The 27,050-nt window shown below is 44.7% G+C and overlaps 1 protein-coding gene across 1 annotated transcript in view; it reads left to right on the top strand.

Annotated features, from left to right (window-relative positions):
* Positions 1–26,545, top strand: part of LOC121536463 (rho GTPase-activating protein 6) — a 34,513-nt gene extending 7,968 nt beyond the window's left edge. Inside the window, exons 2-13 of the mRNA XM_041843751.2 lie at positions 6,499–6,658; positions 7,566–7,637; positions 9,546–9,808; positions 10,481–10,676; positions 10,923–10,978; positions 11,104–11,254; positions 13,604–13,752; positions 16,068–16,247; positions 23,898–23,995; positions 24,879–25,132; positions 25,247–25,321; positions 25,439–26,545. Coding sequence (XP_041699685.2) covers positions 6,499–6,658; positions 7,566–7,637; positions 9,546–9,808; positions 10,481–10,676; positions 10,923–10,978; positions 11,104–11,254; positions 13,604–13,752; positions 16,068–16,247; positions 23,898–23,995; positions 24,879–25,132; positions 25,247–25,321; positions 25,439–26,058 — 2,274 coding nt within the window. The 3' untranslated portion in view covers positions 26,059–26,545. The remainder of the gene's footprint in view (positions 1–6,498; positions 6,659–7,565; positions 7,638–9,545; positions 9,809–10,480; positions 10,677–10,922; positions 10,979–11,103; positions 11,255–13,603; positions 13,753–16,067; positions 16,248–23,897; positions 23,996–24,878; positions 25,133–25,246; positions 25,322–25,438) is intronic.
* The last annotated feature ends 505 nt before the right edge of the window (positions 26,546–27,050 follow it).

The following is a 27,050-nucleotide window of genomic DNA, read 5'->3' as shown; positions in this document are numbered from 1 at the left end:
GGGGAGTTTCTTCCATTCTTCTCTGCAGATTCTCACAAGCTCTGTCAGGATGGATGGGGAGCGTTGCTGCACAGCTATTTTCAGGTGTCTCCAGAGATGTTCTATCGGATGCAAGTCCGGGCTCTGGCTGGGCCACTCAAGGACATTCAGAGACTTAACCTGAAGCCACTCCAGTGTTGTCTTGGCTGTGTGCTTAGGGTCGTTGTCCTGTTGGAAGGTGAACCTTCGCCCCAGTCTGAGGTCCTGAGCACTCCGGAGCAGTTTTTCATCAAGGATCTCTCTGTGCTTTGCTCCATTCATCTTTGCCTCGATCCTTTCTAGTCTCCCAGTCCCTGCCGTTGAAAAACACCCCCACAGCATGATGCTAACACCACCATGCTTCACCGTAGGGATGGTGCCAGGTTTCCTCCAGACGTGACGCTTGGCATTCAGGCCAAAGAGTTTAATCTTGGTTTTTATCAGACAAGAGAATCTTGTTTCTCATGGTCTGAGAGTCTTTAAGTGGGCTGTCATGTACCTTTTACTGAGGAGTGGCTTCCGTCTGGCCACTCTACCATAATGGCCTGATTGGTGGAGTGCTGCAGATATGGTTGTCCTTCTGGAAGGTTCTCCCATCTTTACAGAGGAACTCTAGAACTCTGTCAGAGTGACTATCGGGTTCTTGGTCACCTCCCTGACCAAGGCCCTTCTCCCCTGATTGCTCAGTTTGGCCGGGCGGCCAGCTCTAGGAAGAGTCTTGGTGGTTCCAAACTTCTTCCATTTAAGAATGATGGAGGCTACTGTGTTCTTGGGGACCTTCAATGCTGCAGAATATTTTTGGTACCCTTCCACAGATCTGTGCCTCGACACAATCCTGCCTCGGAGCTCTACAGACAATTCCTTCGACCTCATGGCTTGGTTTTTGCTCTGACATGCACTGTCAACTGTGGGACCTTCTATAGACAGATGTGTGCCTTTCCAAATCATGTCCAATCAATTGAATTTACCACAGGTGTACCCCAATCAAGTTGTAGAAACATCTCAAGGATGATCAATGGAAACAGGATGCACCTGAGCTCAATTTCAAATCTCATAGCAAAGGGTTTTAATACTTATGTAAATAAGGTATTTCAGTGTTTTATTTTTAAATAAATTAGCAAAAATGTCTAAAAACCTGTTTTCGCTTTGTCATTATGGGGTGTTGTGTGTAGAATTGAATTTCAATTAACAGGTGTGCCTTCTTAAATGTTAATTTGTGGAATTTCTTTCCTTCTTAATGAGTTTGATCCTATCAGTTGTGTTGTGACAAGGTAGGGGGGGTATACAGAAGATAGCCCTATTTGGTAAAAGACCAAGTCCATATTATGGCAAAAACAGCTCAAATAAGCAAAGAGAAATGACAGTCCATCATTACTTTAAGACATGAAGGTCAGGCAATACGGTAAATGTGAAGAACTTTGAAAGTTTCTTCAAGTGCAGTTGCAAAAACCATCAAGCGCTATGATGAAACTGGCTCTCATGAGGACCGCCACAGGAATGGAAGACCCAGAGTTACCTCTGCTGCAGAGGATAAGTTCATTAGAGTTACCAGCCTCAGAAATTGCAGCCCAAATACAGTGGGGAAAAAAAGTATTTAGTCAGCCACCAATTGTGCAAGTTCTCCCACTTAAAAAGATGAGAGAGGCCTGTAATTTTCATCATAGGTACACGTCAACTATGACAGACAAAATGAGATTTTTTTCTCTCCAGAAAATCACATTGTAGGATTTTTAATGAATTTAGTTGCAAATTATGGTGGAAAATAAGTATTTGGTCACCTACAAACAAGCAAGATTTCTGGCTCTCACAGACCTGTAACTTCTTCTTTAAGAGGCTCCTCTGTCCTCCACTCGTTACCTGTATTAATGGCACCTGTTTGAACTTGTTATCAGTATAAAAGACACCTGTCCACAACCTCAAACAGTCACACTCCAAACTCCACTATGGCCAAGACCAAAAAGCTGTCAAAGGACACCAGAAACAAAATTGTAGACCTGCACCAGGCTGGGAAGACTGAATCTGCAATAGGTAAGCAGCTTGGTTTGAAGAAATCAACTGTGGGAGCAATTATTAGGAAATGGAAGACATACAAGACCACTGATAATCTCCCTCGATCTGGGGCTCCACGCAAGATCTCACCTCGTGGGGTCAAAATGATCACAAGAACGGTGAGCAAAAATCCCAGAACCACACGGGGGGACCTAGTGAATGACCTGCAGAGAGCTGGGACCAAAGTAACAAAGCCTACCATCAGTAACACACTACGCCGCCAGGGACTCAAATCCTGCAGTGCCAGACGTGTCCCCCTGCTTAAGCCAGTACATGCCCATGCCCGTCTGAAGTTTGCTAGAGTGCATTTGGATGATCCAGAAGAGGATTGGGAGAATGTCATATGGTCAGATGAAACCAAAATATAACTTTTTGGTAAAAACTAAACTCGTCGTGTTTGGAGGACAAAGAATGCTGAGTTGCATCCAAAGAACACCATACCTACTGTGAAGCATGTGTGTGGAAACATCATGCTTTGGGGCTGTTTTTCTGCAAAGGGACCAGGACGACTGATCCGTGTAAAGGAAAGAATGAATGGGGCCATGTATCGTGAGATTTTGAGTGAAAACCTCCTTCCATCAGCAAGGGCATTGAAGATGAAACGTGGCTGGGTCTTTCAGCATGACAATGATCCCAAACACACCGCCCGGGCAATGAAGGAGTGCCTTCGTAAGAAGCATTTCAAGGTCCTGGAGTGGCCTAGCCAGTCTCCAGATCTCAACCCCATAGAAAATCTTTGTAGGGAGTTGAAAGTCCGTGTTGCCCAGCGACAGCCCCAAAACATCACTGCTCTAGAGGAGATCTGCATGGAGGAATGGGCCAAAATACCAGCAACAGTGTGTGAAAATCTTGTGAAGACTTAACAGAAGACGTTTGACCTGTGTCATTGCCAACAAATGGTATATAACAAAGTATTGAGAAACTTTTGTTATTGACCAAATACTTATTTTCCACCATAATTTGCAAATAAATTCATTATATATTCTACAATGTGATTTTCTGGATTTTTTTTTCTCATTTTGTCTGTCATAGTTGGGAGAACTTGCACAATTGGTGGCTGACTAAATACTTTTTTCCCCCACTGTATATATAGGATATGTATTGCTGAAACCCTCATGTTAAATACCAATGGTATTCACTTAGTGGATGGTTTATATTATTTAATTTATCATCATATTTAATTATTTGATATATGTTACATGTGATAAGGCCAGAGAGAGGGCCAGAGATAATTAGAGACACCTGTCGTAATCTGAAGTACCCAAAAGGGCCACTAGATGTCTTGTGATAGATTACATAAAATACTTGAAAGATACTAACATTTTGGTAGTTTACTGGTAATCTTAGAAAGTTTCCAGTTATATACCCTGCCTTTGCAACCTTATCCAAGACCGCTTTCACACTAAACATTTAAACGAGAGATGCTTTATGAGTGGTGGGATAAAGTGAGAGTCTAGTCCACATGTCTGTAGTTTTCAATGTGAGGACCGTGCCCTTATAGACGGTGGGACCATGGCATGTACTGCAGAAGAGGCTGGTGGGAGGAGCTATAGGAGGACGGGCTCATTGTAATGGCTGGAATGGAATAAATGGAATGGGGTCAAACGTGGTTTCAGTTAGGGGTGATGTCTTGCCATCACAGGAGGTTGGTGGCACCTTTATCGGGGAGGACGGGCTCGTGGTAACGCCTGGAGCGGAATCAGTGGAATGGTATCAAATACATCAAACACATGGTTCCCAGGTGTTTGATGCCATTCCATTTGCTCCGTTCCAGCCATTATTATGAGCCGTCCTCCCCTCAGCAGCCTCCACTGCTCACTTCTCTTTTCATCTTAATCAGAGTGGGTTGTAAACAAATACACTGCCATGTTGTGGACAGATGCTACAGCCTGTTATGTAAATATATGTAAAACTGCAAGGGGGAAAGTAAACCATTAAGTGGTTGCCAAGTTACCTACCAGACATATTAAAAAAGAACCGCTGGAATCTTGGAAAGGGTTTTACAGACTGCTTTATTTCACTTTCTCACTGTATCCCAACCCTGGACTGACACCTGCTCAAGCCTCAACCATTATCACATGAACTAGTAAGGACCTATAAGCAGTATGAGGCAGTAGCTTTATTAACTTTGAGCTTTACATCTGAGTTTCATTTGTTAAAATAATAGAACTGAACAGAATAGAATATATATATATTTTCCTTTCTCCACCACTTTCTCATATCAGCAAAACTGTTCGACAATCTTCACAATATATCACGTGTATTCACACGATGAGATGTAATGCTGATGAACCGGATTGTTTGGTCAGACTTATAGTCCCATTTACTCTGTGATCAATCCCACGTTGTGATAACGTGCTGTGATATATTACTGGGTGTTGATGCCTCCCAGCTGTGGATAATTAACACCAAACGGGTGTGTGTGTGTGTGTTTGGCCTTTATTGGTTGGCATACAGAGAAGGGAGATTAAACACATTCTCTGGCTACAGCAGAGATCTTGGCTCCAGTGGACAGAACATGGAGAGAATCGCAACAGAGCCAATCTTTTGTTTGTTGATGAGGGAAGGAAGGGCTACACAGGATCAGTCACCTGTGTAGCCGACGGAGGGTAGGACTGGGGAAAATGACTCGATGATTCAACACCCTACAAAGGGAGGAACCATCACAATGAGCTCACTGAGGTAAACACTGTAATGTCAGGAGGCCATCAAGCCTGAGAAACTGGTTGATACTGGTAGAATAGATAGATCTCCCTTAGATCTCCTGTTAGATCTCCCAACTATGCCTGTTTGTTGATTTCCTCGCCAGAATTAATTAGTTTGTTATTCTGTTCTGTTATATTTGTACTCTCCCCAGAACCTCTGATTGTTAGACAATGCCATAGAGGTGGAGCACGCCTGAGCAGAGCTGTTCGATTTACATGTCGGTCCGTGGTTCAGTGTCAGATGCTTGATATTAACTCAGTTAAGTAGTTAGACTTGGTGAAGTAAAGATATTTCTTTCCCCAACAAGAGAGAGTAAACTACCGTACAGTAGTGAAGACGAAAGCCTGATAATGAGCCTGTAAGCCTATTTGGCGCATGGCTGAGATGAGATCAAAGGAAGTCTAAATCTGATGGCTGGATTTATTAAAGAGATGCTCCGAGGTCAGGGTTTTCAGCTCTTGAGTTAGACTGGTAGATCACAACAGGGGTTCATCCCTATTAACTAACTCAGCAGAGTCCTTTTTCATAAAAGATCATTAACTGTTCATTTTGTTAGTCTTGGATTTGCAGTATAAAACTAAGCCTGTTTGTTTCCTCAAGCCTGAAATGTTAGTCAGATTGTATTGTGTGGAATGACTTCGATGCATGATGGTGACCGGATGAGTATTGAACTCTCACCATGTCATAGCTCTTGGATACTGTACGGATGAAAATGAATGTATTTACACTGAACACCGCCTCAACATTAGACAGAGAGAGTTGTCCTACAGTAGGTCAGCAGCACATACCTCTCCAACCAGAGCTGGGAGAAGCAGTAATGAGGCTTGAAAACACAGGGCTCAATGTCTTGACATTCCTAAGCATGGATGGTGCTCTGACAAGCTCTCTCACAGCGGGACTTTCAGCCCATCCAGCTGTGTTATTCACCAACTTCTCCAGTCAGAGAGGAAATTACAACAACTGGGCTTTTTTATTGATGGCCTGTTGAAACCATGGACTGTGACCTCATTATAGACCAGGGGAGATGACGGGAGAGCGACGTATTTGGTAATGGCTGAGTAAATGGGTTCCACTTAACAGAACGGGCTAATGAAATATAGTCTCTTTACACTGTTATGCCTATGTTGCTACCTACAAGCTTCTCATTTAGGAGGTCTGGAGATAATGTGTTTACAATTCTAGTTTTGCCTCTTGTGTCTCACTTGTAAAGGTTTGTTCAGTTTGTGGAAAGTACATGAGTCTGTTTCCTTGGATTGAGAACATCACATCATCTAACTCTTCTGCTTTTAGAGTGGTTGGCATGACTCCGTTTTTACATTCTCTTCCAGAAATTCCCCTTGTTGGGGGAAAAAGAGCCATCCGTCGTCAGGGAGAGTAGATCATTCACATGAACTCTGGTTCATACTTACGCTTCCAGAGTTGAAAGAAAGAAAGCAGAATTTGAACGTTACTTAAATAATTTGATGTACAATAGAAACTGAGCAAGAGCTGAACACACAAACCAACTGTCTTCTTGACTCTCTGGAGGATCTCCTCTTTTTAGTTATGGGAAATGTCAGATGCTTGAGTCTTTCAGCTGTCAGGTCAGGCAGAAATATCTGTTGCTTTACAAATGCATGACGTGTCAGTTACCTCCACGGTAACAGTACTGATAGATGTCTCTGGTGTGTGTGCACACGCGTGTGCGTCCCTCTCTGACGTGTGTGTCCTGTCTCCTCACCACAGGGTGACTTCACGTGGAACAGCATGTCAGGACGGAGCGTTCGCCTGAAGCCGGTGCCCCTCCAGAGCCTCTCAGAGCTGGAGAGAGTCCGCCTGCAGGAAGTAGCCTTCAGCAGGCTGCTGCAGGACTACAACCTGGGCTGCCAGATCACCATCCCCAAAGGTACTCTACCATTCAGGCTTGGAGGCCATCTAACATCCACTATCTCCTGATCTCTCTCTCTCCATTCAACCTCCCATTCAACGAGCAAAGCTACTTGGAAAACATTCTTGTCACAACAAGTCTGAATGTTACACAACAGATATTGACACCAAAACAGAATGTAATATATCATTTCTAGGTTATTCTGTGTATTTAGCGTTTGCATGGATGGCAATTTGTAACACCATGTTTTAACTGTGTATAGAAGATAGTAACTTAAAGGTATGTAGCTAGAGGAGGTATTTTTTTCAACTGTCTTGCCGTGGTGTGAGGTTGTCTGTCTTCACCTCATGGTCTGTTTCTGGTCAGCCAGGCTCTGTCTTGGATCACATTTCCTCATGTGCTCCTGGCTTAACTATCTCAGGCTAACATGGGACAGACACCCTATAGACGTGCACTGCCGTCAAAAATCCCTCGCAATAACTCCAGCATGAAACCTTTAGAAAATACTAGCGTGAAAAGTAAACAGTCAACTGTAGGAAAAACACATTGAATGTCGTCTGAAATAGTAGCAGACTTTAAAACCACCCTGTCTACATATGGATTGAGTTAGGAAAGACAGGACACAGTATAGCCAGTCATGTTTTTGTGTGGAAAGTCACATATGACTTTAATGGTGCTATTGAAAACTACGATTAGGATTCACATTGCACAATTTTTAAATATTACAGGATTTATGCTTGGGTTTGTTATAAGGATATTTTGAGGCCTCTCTTTCAGATTTTGATGAGAACATTGGTGTATGGAAATGCAATATTGAGTCATGAAGTTACATGTTACAAGTATGGTAGAATGTAGTACAATGTGGTAGAATGTAGTACAATGTGGTAGAATGTTATTAAGTGTAAAATCTGTGTTATTTTCTTAGATGGTCAAAAGCGTAAGAAGTCCCTCAGGAGGAAGTTGGATTCACTGGCCAAAGAGAAGAGTAAAGACAAAGGTACTGTGGAACTTAGTTACATGAATTATCTATGTTCATTTTATGTAGTAATATGACCCAAGTAGGGCTGCACGAAATGGGCAAAACATTTCATTGCAATCTTTATTTTATTTTTTAACCAAATATTGCTTTTGCAATTTGACTTGCGATATAGATGAAAACACTTGGCCGAACTGTTGGAATCATAGAAATAGAATGATTTTATATTAAGAAGCAAAGTGGAAAGCAGGATCGTTGTTTTTGAAACAATGTGTTGACTGCGTTTGACCTAACAGAATAGCATGCAAATGTGTAGTGGATCTAACAGCGGGGAGGAACTGTACTGCTTGAGTGGCGGGGGCTTGGTGTGTGTGGGAAGCAGCCGCTAGAGAAGAGAGGTAGAGGGACAACAAACGAGTAAACTATAGAAACAGACATTACACGCGGCTGAGTGGCGTTTCAAAATATTGCATGTGACATGGCTCTCTTGCGACATGGATATTGCACATGTCAAAAGTGCGATTTGGATGTGAATTCGATTTTTAATTGTGCAGCTCTAGTCTCAAGATACCCTCGGAACACAGGAGGTTGACGGCACCTTAAATGGGGCGGACGGGCTTCATGGTAATGGCTGGAGCGGAATGGGGTGGAATGGTATCAAACACATGGTTTCCAGGTGTTTGATGCCATTCCATTTGCGCCGTTCCAGCCATTATTATGAGCCGTTCTCCCCTCAGCAGCCTCCACTGCCTCGGAAAGTATATATAAAAGGTGAGACGGTTACACTTTGCCATACCATACAATGACAATATTGGGGGATTCTCAAATTCTCTCCATCACTACACCATATTGAGAAAAGTGTCTTACATGCAGTCAGTGATAATATTGATGTAAATTTTTCAGTGTAGATAAACATGTCTCTTTTTAGTTGGAGGCTGTGGGATAGACACTGAGTCCTGTAGACCTTTGTTCATGTCCAGCTGGGTTCTGTTTTCTCACACACTGGCCTGGCCATCCGTTGACTCTTTGATCCGTTTCACTGGAGCTATGTGGAGCTCCCTGGAGCAGGCGTTCTCAGCTGTTTCTACCCGCCGAGCTCTGACGGGGGAAATATACAGTAGAAGCCTCCTCCTGAAAGGGCCGGGGCTGCTTCAACAACTCCACAACAGGAGGTTGGTGGCACCTTAATTAGGGAGGACAGGCTCGTGGTAATGACTGGAACGGAATCAGTGGAATGGTATCAAATACACCAAACACATGGTTTCCAGGTGATTGATTCCATTCCATTTGCGCCGTCCCGGCCATTATTATGAGCCGTTCTCCCCTCAGCAGCCTCCACTGAACTGAACTGCACTGCCAACTGCTGCCCAGCCCTCTGCAACAATGTTCACAGGAATGTGAGTTCTCTCTGTCGCCTGGGCGGTGAAGGAAAGAACATAAACAATCTTGAGAGGTGTCTGTCATCCCAGACTGACCTCAGTCATCCCAGACTAACCTCAGTCATCCCAGCCTAACCTCAGTCATCCCAGCCTAACCTCAGTCATCCCAGCCTAACCTCAGTCATCCCAGCCTATCCCACCCCTGCTCTCTTTTCATTTTCTATCCTTGTTTAAAGAGACAAATCCCCTGACTGGGGATAGTGTATACGTGGTGCAGATACTGTTTAGGTTAAACATTGCATTTCCCCAAGGACCTTTTTAGAGAAGTTTTTATATAGATAAGAGTTTTCAATTAGAGGGCCTACGGGAAATTAAAAGGCAGCAACAACAAAAAAAGGAAGCATGGTTTATAGCCATCCATGCTTCACTGCACAGTACTTCGTACTTTGAAGCAAGGCTATGGATTGACCATTTAATTTAATGCTGAATATATGAATATTAACTCTGGCTCCTCCCCTTTTGCCTCCTTGTCCGTCCCAATCCACCATAGAGTCAACGCCCCAGGCCTTCGGCATACTGCTGTCGCAGGTGATCTCTAATGATCGCGCCCACAAGCAGCGTCAGGAGCCCCAGCGCGAGGAGCACCGTGACCCCAGTGACCTTGTGTCCTCCCTGCTACACCTCACCTCCCGGAAGGGCACCAAAGACAAGGAGCTGTCCAGCAGCAACTCGTCTCTCAGCTCCACCTCTGAGACGGCCAGCGAGTTGCCCTCGCCCAACATGCCCGAGGCAGCGCCACACACCCGCAGGAGGGTAGGTGGCTGTTCTAACAAGCCTATAGGATGAGTCTGAATATATTCTGTAATATCCACACCAGCTTGTTCATATCACTTGATGGGCAGAGGTAGAAATACTGCTGGCCAGGCTCCCACTTCATTTCAATGTATGCCATCCACTTAGGGTGCGTTCGGGAAAGTATTCAGACCCCTTCCCTTTTTTTCCACCTTTTGTTACGTTGCAGCCTTATTTCTAAAAATGTGTTACATAAACATTTTCCTCATCAATCTACACACAATATCCCGTAATGACAAAAGCGAAAACAGGTTTTTAGAAATGTTTGCATGTTTTGCCGAAGGCACTTCATCAAAGGACTGATTATAGGGTCTGAATACTTATGTAAATGTAATATTTCATTTTTTTTATTTTATTTGTAATACATTTCCAAAAGCCTGTTTTTTGCTTTGATATTGTGGGTAAATTCCTGAGGGGAGGAAAAAAACAATTTTATCCATTTTAAAATAAGGCTGTAACGTAACAAAATGTGGAAAAAGTGAAAGGGGTCTGAATACCTTCCGAATGCATTGTGTATATAATCCATCATTCCATGCCATGCACTCGATGCTATGCTAGTTGCCATATGCTATCCATCACTTCTCCATATTGCTGTACTGTACTCACTCAACCCTGTGTCTGTGTATCTGGCAGGGAGGAGTGTCTGTGGATTGCATCACTGACCTGGATGACAATCAGTCTCGCCTGCTGGAGGCCCTGCAGCTGTCCCTACCAGCCGAGACGCCCAGCAACAAGCAGAAGCAGAGGGACAAGAAGCTCAGCCTCAACCCCATCTACAGACAGGTTCCCAGGGTAGTGGAGAACTGCTGCCTGCACCTGGAGAAATATGGTACGGAGACAGTACTGCCGTCATTCTTCAAAAAAGTCGTACATTTTTACAGTCTTACGCATATTTGGGTCCGATTCACAGTTGAGATAAGCACCGACAACACAGACTTTCACATAAGTCAGTCACTGAAGTCAATGGAGGATATGATTTGCAGAGGATTTTTTTTATCGTGACTTGAGTTTATGGACACGTTTTCCCTGTTGGTGTCACAGCAGATTTGCCCTTCTATTTCTCCATGTAATTTAGGTCTACAGACGGTTGGCATCTTCCGTGTAGGAAGCTCAAAGAAGAGAGTACGGCAGGTAAGGTTTCTCTGGAAAATGCAGATGAACACATAGATGAGGTGCTCGTCAAACACACTGTGAAATTCCTAGTGTGTTTCTAGTGTTAACCTGTGGAGGGTGGGGTGTTGTGATGTTGTGTCCAGCTGAGAGAGGAGTGTGACCAGGGAGTGGAAGTCCAGGTGGACGAGGCGCACAGTGTCCATGATGTGGCCGCGCTGCTCAAGGAGTTCCTCAGGGACATGCCTGAACCCCTGCTGAGCAGAGAGCTCTACACCGCCTTCATCAACACCATGTGTAAGGAACACACACACACACACACACACCCTGGCCTGGCCACACACACACACCCTGGCCTGGCCTGGCCACACACACACACACACACACACACACCCTGGCCTGGCCACACACACACCCTGGCCTGGCCTGGCCTGGCCCCCACACAAACACACACACACACACACACCCTGGCCTGGCCACACACACACCCCTGGCCTGGCCACACACACACCCTGGCCTGGCCTGGCCTGGCCCCACACAAACACACACACACACACACACACACACCCTGGCCTGGCCACACACACACACACACACACCCTGGCCTGGCCTGGCCTGGCCTGGCCCCACACATACATACACACACACACACACACACACACACACACCCTGGCCTGGCCACACACACACACCCTGGCCTGGCCTGGCCCCACACACACACACACATACACACACACACACACACACACCCTGGCCTGGCCACACACACACACACACACACACACACCCTGGCCTGGCCACACACACACACAAACACCCTGGCCTGGCCTGCCCCTGGCCCCACACACCCTGGCCTGGCCACACACACACACATTATTAACCCCATACTTTATGCTCACATCTAAACCTCATACCACAATATGACACACAATCTCACCACCACACTTCACATAGCCTTCATCAACCCAATGTGTGAAGGGTTTAGTTACACATAAAGTAGTTTGTTATTAAGAAAACGAGGAAAATTATATATATTTTTTTATTTACAGTGAGGGGAAAAAGTAGTTTATCCCCTGCTGATTTTGTACATTTGCCCACTGACAAAGAAATTATCAGTGAGAGACAGAATAACAACAAAAATATCCAGAAAAACACATGTCAAAAATGTTATAAATTGATTTGCATTTTAATGAGGGAAATAATTATTTGACCCCTCTGCAAAACATGACTTAGTACTTGGTGGCAAAACCCTTGTTGGCAATCACAGAGGTCAGACGTTTCTTGTAGTTGGCCACAAGGTTTGCACACATCTCAGGAGGGATTTTGTTCCACTCCTCTTTGCAGATCTTCTCCAAGTCATTAAGGTTTCGAGGCTGACGTTTGGCAACTCGAACCTTCAGCTCCCTCCACAGATTTTCTATGGGATTAAGGTTTGGAGACTGGCTAGGCCACTCCAGGACCTTAATGTGCTTCTTCTTGAGCCACTCCTTTGTTGCCTTGGCCGTGTGTTTTGGGTCATTATCATGCTGGAATACCACCCACGACTCATTTTCAATCCCCTGGCTGAGGGAAGGAGGTTTGATGCGATGAAGTTGTCCTGTCCCCTTAGCAGAAAAACACCCCCAAAGCATCATGTTTCCAACTCCAAGTTTGACGGTGGGGATGGTGTTCGTCATAGGCAGCATTCCTCCTCCTCCAAACACGGCGAGTTGAGTTGATGCTCCATTTTGGTCTCATCTGACCACAACACTTTCACCCAGTTCTCCTCTGAATCATTCAGATGTTCATTGGCAAACTTCAGACGGGCATGTATATGTGCTTTCTTGAGCAGGGCGACCTTGCGGGCGCTGCAGGATTTCAGTCCTTCACGGCGTAGTGTGTTACCAATTGTTTTCTTGTTGACTATGGTCCCAGCTGCCTTGAGATCATTGACAAGATCCTCCCGTGTAGTTCTGGGCTGATTCCTCACCGTTCTCATGATCATTGCAATGAGATGAGATCTTGCATGGAGCCCCAGGCCGAGGGAGATTGACAGTTATTTTGTGTTTCTTCCATTTGCGAATAATTGCACCAACTGTTGTCACCTTCTCACCAAGCTGCTTGGTGATGGTCGTGTAGCCCATTCCAGCCTTGTGTAGGTCTACAATCTTGTCCCTGACATCCTTGGAGAGCTCTTTGGTCTTGGCCATGGTGGAGAGTTTGGAATCTGATTGATTGCTTCTGTGGACAGATGTCTTTTATACAGGTAACAAGCTGAGATTAGGAGCACTCCCTTTACGAGTGTGCTCCTAATCTCAGCTCGTTACCTGTATAAAAGACACCTGGGAGCCAGAACTCTTTCTGATTGAGAGGGGGTCAAATACTTATTTCCCTCATTAAAATGCAAATCAATTTATAACATTTTTGACATGCGTTTTTCTGGAATGTTTTGTTATTATTCTGTCTCTCACTGTTCAAATAAACCTACCTTTAAAATTATAGACTGACCATGTCTTTGTCAGTGGGCAAACGTACAAAATCAGCAGGGGATCTAATACTTTTTTCCCTCACTGTATATACTTCACACAACTGATTCCTATACCGTCTGTAGTGAGTTGAAATGTGTCTGTGAGGATGAGAGTGAGTTGTGTTTGTCCTCCTCTCCAGTACTGGACCATCCAGACCAGGAGAGCACCATCCAGCTGCTGGTGTATCTGCTGCCACCCTGCAACAGTGACACCCTGCAACGCCTCCTGGAGTTCCTGGCCACGGTGACCACCCACGCAGAGGACAGACAGGACAGGGACGGACATGAGGTGAGGAATGGAGGACAGGAGGACAGGACAGGAGGACAGGACAGGGAAAGACATTAGGTGAAGACAGGAGGAGAGGACAGCCAGGACAGCCAGGACAGAGACGGATATGAAGTGAGGAATGGAGGACAGGACAGGTGGGACAGCCAGGACAGGACAGGAGGACAGGACAGCCAGGACAGGACAGCAGGACAGGGATGGACATGAGGTGAGGACAGGAGGACAGGACAGAAGGACAGGACAGCCAGGACAGGGACGACATAAGGTGAGGCAGGAGGACAGGATGACAGGACAGGAGGACAGGACAGGCAGAACAGCCAGGACAGGGATGGACATGAGGTGAGGACAGGACGACAGGACAAGACAGCCAGGACGGACATGAGGTGAGGCAGTACAGGAGTACAGGAGGACAGGACAGCCAGGACGGGACATTAGATCAGGACATTAGATCAGGACATTAGGTCAGGACATTAGGTCAGGACAGGAGAACAGGACAGCCAGGACAGGACAGCCAGGACGGGGATGGACATGAGGTGAGGACAGGGAAGGAGGACAGGGACGGAGATGGATATGAGGTGAGGCAGGAGGACAGGACGACAGGACAGGACAGGGATGGACATGAGGTGAAGACAGGACAGGAGGACTGGACAGCCAGGACAGGGACGGACATGAGGTGATGACAGGACAAGAGGACAGGACAGAGATGGACATGAGGTGAGGCAGGAGGACAGGACAGGATAGCACAGCCAGGACAGGGACGGACATGAGGTGAGGCAGGAGGACAGGAGGACAGGACAGGACAGCCAAGACAGGGACTGATATGAGGTGAGGACAGGACAGGAGGACTGGACAGCCAGGACAGGGATGGACATGAGGTGAGGACAGGACCGGAGGACAGGACAGCCAGGACAGGGATAGACATGAGGAATGGACCGGGCAGGAGGACAGGACATGAGGACAGGACAGCCAGGACAGGGACGGACATGAGATGAGGACAGGACAGCCAGGACAGGACAGCCAGGACCGGGATGGACATGAGGTGAGGACAGGACCGGAGGACAGGACAGCCAGGACAGGAACGGACATGAGGTGAGGAATGGACAGGGCAGGACAGGACGACTGGAGGACAGGGCAGAGCAGGACGACTGGAGGACAGGGCAGAGCATGACAGGACGACTGGAGGACAGGGCAGAGCAGGACGACTGGAGGACAGGGCAGAGCATGACAGGACGACTGGAGGACAGGGCAGAGCAGGACAGGACGACTGGAGGACAGGGCAGAGCAGGACAGGACGACTGGAGGACAGGGCAGAGCAGGACAGGACGACTGGAGGACAGGGCAGAGCAGGACAGGACGACTGGAGGACAGGGCAGAGCAGGACAGGATCGGAGGTCAGTAGTGTAATTAATTTGCTCAAGTCCTTTTCTCATTTTGTCTGGGATCAACTTTCAAGGATGAATGTTGTAGTAGGTCATGAATCATATTCATCTATCGAAATACTGCTATCATTTTACATTACAGCACGGACTACATTGTTATTAATAATAATAAATAATAATATGCCATTTAGCAGACGCTTTTATCCAAAGCGACTTACAGTCATGCGTGCATAAATTTTTTGTGTATGGGTGGTCCCGGGGATCGAACCCACTCCCTGGCGTTACAAGCGCCGTTCTCTACCAGCTGAGCTGCTATTAACATGCTAGTAAGTGGAGTACATGTGAAGGATCCCTTTTACATTCTGATGTAACAAATTGACAGACATATCTTTATTCATGTTGACAAGGGCGGCATAAGTGCATATTCATTCCCACACTCCTCTGTTTGAATATGTATACACCTCTCTGTGTAAGACATCAGAAGCCTTCAAGTCAGCCATGTGAATTAATTATTTTCCATTGCTACCATAATCATCATTTATAAAAAAAAAAATATCTGTATAATGACTGCTTATCCATGTTAATTCTTCATTCAACTTAAAGAAAGACCAGAAAGTCGTCTGAGGTTTTGTATTCAGCGTTACCTTGACTAATCCTTCCAGGTTAAACCTAACTTTCAGCATAATCCTGAAATGTTTCATGTAATCACGTACTTGGCCTGTGTTGTGGGGCTGCTGGCCAGACAGCCAGAATGAGATCAATTCAGGCTTCATTATCCTGTTATTACTGGGGGTTTCGTGACGATGCATAACAAACTGCTCGTATCCTACCGAGCAGAAGGAGCGCATGTTTGCCTGTACTGGCAGGAGAGCATCTCAGAAAGGTGTGTGTGTGTGTGTGTGTGTGTGTGTCCTCATTGTCAAAACTGCTGTCTTTTAGATTACAGGGAACAAGATGACATCACTCAACTTGGCCACCGTCTTTGGGCCCAACCTTCTACACAAGCAGAAGAGTTCGGGCAAGGAGTTTGCTGTCCAGAGTTTTGCCCGCGCCGAGGAGAGCGCAGCCATCATTGGCGTGGTACAGTGCATGATCACCACGTATGAGACCCTCTTCATGGTAAGCTCTCGCCTTACGGAAAACACTAGAACATGGCACACACATATAGCGTTTATCACACTAGATAGAGGACAGAGTAAAACATTGGCAGAGCTGACAAACAATTTGAAGAATTGTGTTTAGGGGAATTCTCATGGTTAAAGGGATACTTCTGGATTTTGGCAATGAGGCCTGTTATCTATTTCCCCATGGATTCAATTTTTAAGAAGGAAAGGGGTAGTTTCGCACGTCAGTGCTAACTAGCGTTAGCGCAATGACTCGACGCTTGCTAGCAGATACCATAGACTTCCGGTCATCGCGGTAACGCTACTGTAGTTAGCCATTGCACTAGCTCTAGTTAGGAACTTCCTTCAAACTGCACGCGGAGACAAAACAATGGTATCCCATGGCTTCATCTGACTCTGGGGAAGTAGATAAAGGGTCTCATTGCCAAAATCCTGAAGTATTCCTGTAATAGTGGCTCCATCTAATGAAATGTAAACATGAGCTTTATACGTTTTTCGAGAAGGCCTAAGCCTCATAAAACCAAGCTCCACAGAGAAGATAATAAACTCAAGCCATTGTTTTCCACTCCTGTACGGGTCCTTGTTAGGTCCAGGAAAAGAAGGACCATGGATTGGGACAGACTGATTTACAGTGTCTTTACAGTTTCTTTCTGGACCAAGCTCTATTTTTCTTAAAGGGAAAATCCTCAGTTGAAACAATAACAAAGCATACACCCCCGCCTCTGTTTTGGTGAAAAGTTGAGGGATGGGCCTGGAGAAATGTAATCACTCTTAAATTCATAGACAAAGCTATTGACGCATGGACTGACCACTCAATATATCAAAAGTATAGTTTTAAGCATATTTTGAGGGTATACACCCCCATGTTTGCTTAGTGCAATCAAAGTATTCAGACCCCTTGACTTTTTCCATATTTTGTTACGTTACAGCCTTATTCTAAAATTGATTAAATTGTTTTTTCCCCCTCAATATACACACAATATCGCATAATGACAAAGCAAAGAAATGTTTCTATACATTTTTGCAAATGTATTAAAAATAAAACACTGAAATCACATTTACATAAGTATTCAGACCCTTTACTCAGTACTTTGTTGAAGCACCTTTCGCAGCGATTACAGCCTTGAGTCTTCTTGGTTATGACGCTTCAAGCTTGGCACAGCTTTATTTGGGGAGTTTCTCCCATTCTTCTCTGCATATCCTCTCAAACTCTGTCAGGTTAGATGGGGAGCGTTGCTGCACTGCTATTTTCAGGTCTCTCCAGAGATGATAGATGCTACTCTGTTAAGTATTTATGCATAGTCACTTTAACTCTACCCACATGTACATATTACCTCAACTACCTCAACTAGCCGGTGCCCCCGCACATTGACTATGCAACGGTACCCCCCTGTATATATAGCCTCCCTACTGTCACTTTATTTTACTGTATATATAGCCTCCCTACTGTCACTTTATTTTACTTCTGCTCTTTTTTTCTCAACACTTGTTTGTTGTTGTTTTATTCTTACTTTTTTGTTTAAAATAAATGCACTGTTGGTTAAGGGCTGTAAGTAAGCATTTCACTGTAATGTCTGCACCTGTTGTATTCGGCGCATGTGACCAATAAAATTTGATTTGATTTGATTTGAGATGGGTTCAAGTCTGGGCTCTGGCTGGGCCACTCAAGGACATTCAGAGACTTGTCCCGAAGCCACTCCTGCATTGTCTTGGCTGTGTGCTTAGGGTCGTTGTCCTGTTGGAAGGTGAACATTCGCCCCAGTCTGAGGTCCTGAGTGCTCTAGAGCAGGTTCTCTCTGTACTCTGCTCTGTTCATATTTCCCTAGAACCTGACTAGTCTCCCAGTCCCTGCCCCTGAAATATTTCCCCACAGCATGATGCTGCCAACACCATTATTCACCGTAGGGATGGTGCCAGGTTTCCTCCAGACGTGACTCTTGGCATTCAGGCCAAAGAGTTCAATCTTGGTTTCATCAGACCAGAGAATCTTGTTTCTGATGGTCTGAGAGTCCTTTAGGTGCCTTTTGGCAAACTCCAAGTGGGCAGTCATGTGCCTTTTACTGAGGAGTGGATTCCGTCTGGCCACTCTACCACAAAGGCCTGATTGGGTGAGTGCTGCAGAGATGGTTGTCCTTCTAGAATGTTCTCCCATCTCCACAGAGGAACTCTGGAGCTCTGTCAGAGGGACCATCTCAGTCTTGGTCAACTCCCTGACCAAGGCCCTTCTCCCCCGATTGCTCAGTTTGGCCGGGCGGCCAGCTCTGGGTAGAGTCTTGGTGGTTCCAAACTTCTTCCATTTAGGAATGTTGGAGGCCACTGTGTTCTTAGTGATGGACCTTCAATGCTGCAGAAATTGTTTTGGTAACCTTCCTCAGATTTGTGCCTCGACAAAATCCTGCCTCTGAGCTTTACGGACAATTCCTTTGACCTCATGGCTTGGTTTTTGCTCTGACATGCACTGTCAACTGTGGGACCTTTATATAGACAGGTGTGTGCCTTTCCAAATCATGTCCAATCAATTGAATTTACCACAGGTGGACTCCAATCAAGTTGTAGAAACATCTCAAGGATGACCAATGGAAACAGGATGCAGCTGAGCTCAATTTCGAGTCTCATTGCAAAGTGTCTGAATACATATGTAAATAAAAATAAATAAATTAGCAACATTTTCTAAACCTGTTTTCGCTTTGTCATTATGGGGTTTTGTGTGTAGATTGATGAGGAAAAAAATCTAATTTAATGCATTTTAAAATAAGGCTGTAACGTAACTACATGAGGAAAAAGGGAAGGGGTCTGAATAATTTCAGAATGCACTGTATATCACAAATAAAATGCAGGACTATCCCGCACAATCTGGGACATGTGGTCACCCTAGATGGATTGCCTCAGACTATGCCATGATGACTCACCCCGTGTGAAATTGAGTTAGATGTGATAAGATTTAATTTGACAGACTGCTAAGATTTGTATACTGATAAAAAATATAAATGCAACATGTAAAGTGTTGGTCCCATGTTTCATGAGCTGAAATAAAATATCCCAGAAATTGTATTTCTCTCCAATTTTGTGCACAAATTTGTTTACATCTCTGTTAGTGAGCTTTTCTCCTTTGGCAAGATAATCCATCCACCTGACAGGTGTGGCATATCAAGAAGTTGATTAAACAGCATGATCATTACACAGGTGCACCTTGTGCTGGGGACAATAAAAGGCCACTCTAAAATGTGCAGTTTTGTCATACAACACAATGCCACAGATGTCTCATGTTTTGAGGAAGCGTGCAATTGGCATGCTGACTGCAGGAATGTCCACCAGAGCTGTTGCTAGAGAATTGAGTGTTCATTTCTCTACCATAAGCTGCGCCAACGTTGTTTTAGAGAATTTGGCAGCACGTCCAACTGGCCTCACAACCACAGATGATGTGTATGGCGTCGTGTGGGTGAGCGGTTTGCTGATGTCAATATTGTGAACAGAGTGCCCCAGATGGGTGGCGGTAGGGTTATGGTATGGGCAGGCATAAACTACAGACAGCAAACACAATTGCATTTTATCGATAGCAATTTGAATGCACAGAGATTCCATAACGAGATACTGAGACCCATTGTGGTGCCATTCATCCTCTGCCATCACCTCATGTTTCAGCATGATAATGCACGGCACATATCAAGGATCTGTACACAATTCCTGGAAACTGAGAATGTCCCAGTTCTGCATACTCACCATACATGTCACCCATTGAGCATGTTTGGGATGCTCTGGATCGACAGCATGTTCCAGTTCCTGCCAATATCCAGCAACTTCTCACAGCCATTGAAGAGAAGTCGGACAACATTCCACAGGCCACAATCAACAGCCTGATCAACTCTATGCGAAGGAGATGTGGTGCGCTGCATGAGGCACATGGTGGTCACACTAGAAACTGACTGGTTTTGTGATCCATGCCCCTACATTTTACATTTTAGTTATTTAGCAGACGCTCTTATCCAGAGCGACTTACAGTTAGTGAGTGCATACATTTTCATACTGGCCCCCCGTGGGAAACAAACCCACAACCCTGGCGTTGCAAGTGCCATGCTCTACCAACTGAGCTACAGGAGACTATACCATTTCTTTAAGGTATCTGTGATCAACAGATGCATATTTGTATTCCAAGTCATGTGAAATCCATAGATTAGGGCCTAATGAATGTGTTTCAATTGACTGATTTCCTTATGAACTGTAACTCAGTAAAATCTTGGAAATTGTTGCGTTTATATTTTTGTTCAGTATATTTTTGTTTCTGATGGGGTACGACCGTTGAACTTAGCTCATGAGGCATTTATAAGTTATATTCTTCAAGAATCAATGTCATTAATTTGATAAGTCCAAAAATAGATGGAATAGGTATAGTATAATCTAGCTCTATTTTTCTTAACCTTAGTCTGTGGGATCTTTCAACACTAAACCATTTTTGCCTGTCTCACAACGACCCTTACCCATTCCATTGCATTGCTTAATCTAAGAATATATATATATATATATATATATATACACAGTGCGATTAAAAAGTATTTGCCCCCTTTCTAATTTTCTCTACTTTTGCATATTTGTGATACTGAATGTTATCAGATCTTCAACCAAAATCTAATATTAGATAAAGGGAACATAAGTGAACAAATAACACAACAATTACATACAGTGGGGAGAACAAGTATTTGATACACTGCCGATTTTGCAGGTTTTCCTACTTACAAAGCATGTAGAGGTCTGTAATTTGTATCATAGCTACACTTCAACTGTGTGAGACGGAATCTAAAACAAAAATCCAGAAAATCACATTGTATGATTTTTAAGTAATTAATTTGCATTTTATTGCATGACATAAGTATTTGATACATCAGAAAAGCAGAACTTAATATTTGGTACAGAAACCTTTGTTTGCAATTACAGAGATCATACGTTTCCTGTAGGTCTTGACCAGGTTTGCACACACTGCAGCAGGGATTTTGGCCCATTCCTCCATACCTTCTCCAGATCCTTCAGGTTTCGGGGCTGTCGCTGGGCAATACAGACTTTCAGCTCCCTCCAAATATTTTCTATTGGGTTCAGGTGTGGAGACTGGCTAGGCCACTACAGGACCTTGAGATGCTTCTTACGGAGCCACTCCTTAGTTGCACTGGCTGTGTGTTTCGGGTCGTTGTCATGCTGGAAGACCCAGCCACGACCCATCTTCAATGCTCTTACTGAGGGAAGGAGGTTGTTGGCCAAGGTCTTGCGATACATGGCCCCATCCATCCACCCCTCAATACGGTGCAGTCATCCTATCCCCTTTGCAGAAAAGCATCCCCAAAGAATGATGTTTCCACCTCCATGCTTCACGGTTGGGATGGTGTTCTTGGGGTTGTACTCATCCTTCTCCTTCCTCCAAACACGGCGAGTGGAGTTTAGACCAAAAAGCTCTATTTTTGTCTCATCAGACCACATGACCTTCTCCCATTCCTCCTCTGTATCATCCAGATGGTCATTGGCAAACTTCAGACGGGCCTGGACTTGCGCTGGCTTGAGCAGAGGGACCTTGCGTGCGCTGCAGGATTTTAATCCATGACGGCGTAGTGTATTACTAATGGTTTTCTTTGAGACTGTGGTCCCATCTCTCTTCAGGTCATTGACCAGGTCATGCCGTGTAGTTCTGGGCTGATCCCTCACCTTCCTCATGATCATTGATGCCCCACGAGGTGAGATCTTGCATGGAGCCCCAGACCGAGGGTGATTGACCGTCATCTTGAACTTCTTCCATTTTCAAATAATTGCGCCAACAGTTGTTGCCTTCTCACCAAGCTGCTTGCCTATTGTCCTGTAGCCCATCCCAGCCTTGTGCAGGTCTACAATTTTATCGCTGATGTCCTTACACAGCTCTCTGGTCTTGGCCATTGTGGAGAGGTTGGAGTCTGTTTGATTGAGTGTGTGGACAGGTGTCTTTTATACAGGTAACGAGTTCAAACCGGTGCAGTTAATACAGGTAATGAGTGGAGAACAGGAGGGCTTCTTAAAGAAAAACTAACAGGTCTGTGAGAGACGGAATTCTTACTGGTTGGTAGGTGATCAAATACTTATGTCATGCAATAAAATGCAAATTAATTACTTAAAAATCATACAATGTGATTTTCTGGATTTTTGTTTTAGATTCCATCTCTCACAGTTGAAGTGTACCTATGATAAAAATTACAGACCTCTACATGCTTTGTAAGTAGGAAAACCTGCAAAATCGGCAGTAAATCAAATACTTGTTCTCCCCACTGTATTTATTTCATAAACAAAGTTCTCACGTCGCTGTGAAGGAATTTTTGCCCACTCTTCCATGCAGAACTGCTTTAACTCAGTGAAGTGTGGGTTTTCAAGCATGAACTGCTCGTTTCAAGTCCTGCCACAACATTTCAATTGGGATTAGGTCTGGACTTTGACCAGGCCATTCCAAAACGTCCAATTTGTTGCTTTCTAGCAATTTTCATGTAGACTTGATTGTGTGTTTTGGATCATTGTCTTGCTGCGTGACCCAGCTGAGCTTCAGCTTCAGCTCACAGATGGAGGGCGAGATGGGTTCCATTATGCCTGGCGAAAACCAAACACTGAATTCCACAGTAAGACCATCATACCAAAGGTCAAGCATGGTGGTGGTGGTGTGATGGTTTGGGGATGCTTTGCTGCCTCAGAACCTGGACAACTTGCCTTAATAGAAGGAACCATGAATTCTGCTCTGTATCAGAGAATTCTACAGGAGAATGTCAGACCATCCGTCTGTGAGCTGAAGCTGAAGCGCAGCTGGGTCATGCAGTAAGACAATGATCCAAAACACACAATCAAGTCTACATGAAAATTGCTAAAAAGCAACAAATTGGAAGTTTTGGAATGGCCTGGTCAAAGTCCAGACCTAATCCCAATTGAGATGTTGTGGCAGGACTTGAAACGAGCAGTTCATGCTTGAAAACCCACACGTCACTGAGTTAAAGCAGTTCTGCATGGAAGAGTGGGCCAAAATTCCTCCACAGCGATGTGAGAGACTGATCAACAACTACAGGAAGCATTTGGTTGGAGTCATTGCAGCTAAAGGTGGCACAACCAGTTATTGAGTGTAAGGGGGCAATTACTTTTTCACACAGGGGAATTGGGTGTTGCATAACTTTGTTTATGAAATAAATGAAATAAATATGTAATTGTTGTGTTATTTGTTCACTTATGAAAAAAATCTAATATTAGGTTTTGGTTGAAGATCTGATAACATTCAGTATCACAAATGCAAAAGTAGAGAAAATTAGAAAGGGGGCAAATACTTTTTCATAGCACTGTATATATAGATATGAGCATGTGTTAACCAATGGCGCAGTAGCTTTAAACTGTACATGAACCGCTGCAATATTATCATTCTCTTGACACATCGTAGGAGTAGGAGACATTCTTGCTTCAGCTCTTGTAATTTAGTGTTTCAGAGTACATATTTACGTTATCGTGTCAATATCTGTCTCAACAGTTGGCCTACATCTGAACAGCTGATGTTTATAGTGAAGGAGTCAGATATCCAGTTTAAGACAACAGAGAATGAGATAGATGTACCAGCTGTCAGTTCAACTGAGACGTCTAGTTAAGGATTGTATGTTTCTGGCCCTCCCAGGTGCCGCCTGACCTGCAGAATGAGGTTCTAATGAGTCTACTAGAGACGGATCCCGACGTGGTGGATTACCTCCTGAGGAGGAAGGCTTCTCAGCTCTCGTGAGTGTGTGGCCTTTTTTGTGTGCTTAGATATGGACGATTGGACATTTTAATTTTTTAAAAATGTTTAGCAGACGCTCTTATCCAGAGCGACTTACAGGAGCAATTAGGGTTAAGTGCCTTGCTTAAGGGCACATCGACAGATTTTTCACCTAGTCGACTCGGGGATTAGAACCAGCGACCTTTACGGTTACTGGCACAACGCTCTTACCCACTAAGCTACCTGCCGCCCCAACATGCTGTTGTGCCTCTGCCAAATGGGCAGCAGGTAGCCTGGTGGTTAAGAGCGTAACTGAAGTGTCGCTGGTTTGAATCCCTGAGCTGACTAGGTGAAAAAAAATCCGCCGATATGCCCTTCAGAAAGGCACTTAACCCCACTTGCTCTGGATAAGATAACATCTGCTACGTGACAAAAAATGTAAAAAGCTCAGTGACAATCCAGTACAGTGATGAATGGGTCTCTGAGAAGGTACACGACCACCACCTGGTGGTATTGCTGTGTGGATTCACTTCTTACCCAAACATCATTGTGATGACATAGTTTCAGTTTTCTTACCTAAACATCATTGTGATGACATAGAGTTTCAGTTTTCTTACCTAAACATGAGATACTACTGCACTGTTGGAGCTAGGAACACAAGCATTTAGCTACACCCGCAATAAACATCTGTTAAATATGTGTATACGACCAATACTGTAGTTTCATTGTGATAACATATAATTTCAGTTTTCTCCCTTCTCTGTACATCATGGAAGACTTTGTAACTAGGGCAATTCGTTTTTTCCTGGTCAGGTAATACCTGCTATGGTACATCTACTGGTCATCATATATCCCATTTTTACATACTTCATAAAGTCTCTCTCTTCTCCTCTCCCCCTATAGTGGCCCGCTGAGGACTGAGGATCCCTTTTCTCTGAGGGAGAGGAGCTGCTCCATTGACTCCAACAAGGCTTCCAGTGGGGAGTTGTCCCCCTATGACAACAACTCTCCAGTGCTGTCGGAACGCCTGCTCTCCAAGGCCCAGGAGGACAGCAACCCCCTCTCTGATCTGTTCAGGTTCCCGGAGCGGTTCACACTGGTTGGCCACGTCAAAGGTCATCCCAGCATCACCTGTCACTCACCGTCCACAGGCAAAGGTGAGCTGCCCAATATGGTGGAGTCGTTGGCCATTTCATTTCTGAAAATAGCACTAATATGCTGTATTGTATATGGCTACTTAGGCTGAGAAACATGTCTTCTTTTTCCATTAGACATACCTGATGAACATGTCTGGGGTGCCTGGCATGCCTCTCTAAGGAAAGGGTTTATGGATCATCACATCACTGGTACATTGATTGTCTTTAAACATAATTATTTGCTCTTTTAAACTTTGCAAGCTAGAATAAACATCATAGACTAAATGGAGATAGACATTGATTATGTGTATAAATGGTTTCCCCCAGGTTCCCATGGCGACGTTTCGGAACGCGGCTCCTGCGGCTCATCAGAAGGACTCGACCATCACCAAGGTAACAGCAAACTGCCTGTCAGACGAACTTACACCTCATTGGGTGTGCCTGAGTGCAGACCACACCCCCCGGTGACTCGCTGCAGCAGTAGCCCTCTGACGGAGAGAGGGCTAAGACAGCAGGGTACAGACTCATTATTACATCACCGACCACAGGGCCAACCAGGGGCCGGCAGCTCAGAGGACCTTGCACTAAGGGGCAGAGTGGGACAGCCTGCCAGCCCCTCCCTCAGAGGCAGGCCTGGCGGCAGCGGGGATGGAAGACCTCCCCCTCCCTACCCTGGACCTCTCAGAGGAACACACAGAGAATGTTCTCACTCCACACCTTCCCTCTCCCTCTCCACGCACCAGCCTGAGTGTGTGACCCCCCAGAGCCCCCGACGGCCTCCCCAGGGCAGCTGCAGCCCCAGGCCCCAGACTGTGGCCCCTAAGAGCCCCTCTGGTCCTCTGGAAGGGGAGGTGCCAGACAGCCCCGAGTGGCAGAGAGAGAGGTGGCAGATATGGCAGCTCCTATCAACAGACAACACAGACACACTACCAGAGACACTGGTGTGATGCGCTGGAGTACACCCACTCACTTTAACTACTGTGTTACCAAGAGGAGAGGAGCGATGGAGGTTCCTGTATGGTTGTGTTAAACTGCTACTTACTGAGATGTGCCAATTGTCTGTGAGTAACGGTATGTTTGTTAATATTGTTGTTTCACTGTCCTTGTGTTACTTATAGTTTTGTTTTATATTTCAGAAGTTTGACTCCAACATTTTGTCAATAAGACATACCTCAACAGAGACACAAATTAACATCACGGAGATGTGACTATCTGAATATTTTTTGGGGACCATAGTAACAAAATACTTTCTTTTTACACCATGTCATTTTATGTTTTAATATTTGACTCAGAATAATGGTGTACGAATTAATATGAATCTATCGGTGCTGTGGCCTACATACAATGTTTATTTTTCTATTGTAATATCATCCTATGAGACATAATGCCGATATTATAACCAAAATCAAATACAATTATCTTATTGAAACATTACATCATTGTGTTTGTTGCTGCGAGTGTCTTTGCGCTGTTTCTATCTTGGTGGAGCGGTTGCCAAACAAATGAAAATCGATTGTGTTACCTGATATTACACTTAATTTTCTTGTTTTGGTCACTAGCTTTTACAACTAAATTGTAATAGTCATCCATTCACTCATCCAAACACAACTGTAACTGCCATCCACCTGTTTTTATTATGATGGGGAAAAATGAAACTTGAAGATACAGAACATTATGAACGTAATTCCCCAATATTCAAGATAGAACCAAAGTATCTTAGTATGTGCTTGAATGTCACAGTTATGAAATGTACCAAGGTTTTATTCTGCTCCCATATTTTTGTTTGTACATTGTAAGGGGAAATGAAGGTACTGTACTAAGTGAAAGTCATATGACCTATATCTAAGATTTTCGTTGTTGTTTGAATATTTGCTGGCAAATATTCCCACTGGGCACACACTGGTTGAATCAAAGTTGTTTCCACGTCATTTCAATTAAA

Source organism: Coregonus clupeaformis, chromosome 23 (genome assembly GCF_020615455.1).
Source record: "Coregonus clupeaformis isolate EN_2021a chromosome 23, ASM2061545v1, whole genome shotgun sequence".
Lineage (NCBI taxonomy): Eukaryota > Metazoa > Chordata > Actinopteri > Salmoniformes > Salmonidae > Coregonus > Coregonus clupeaformis.
Note: the sequence above shows the minus strand (reverse complement) of the source record. Positions and strands in the feature narration are given on the sequence as shown.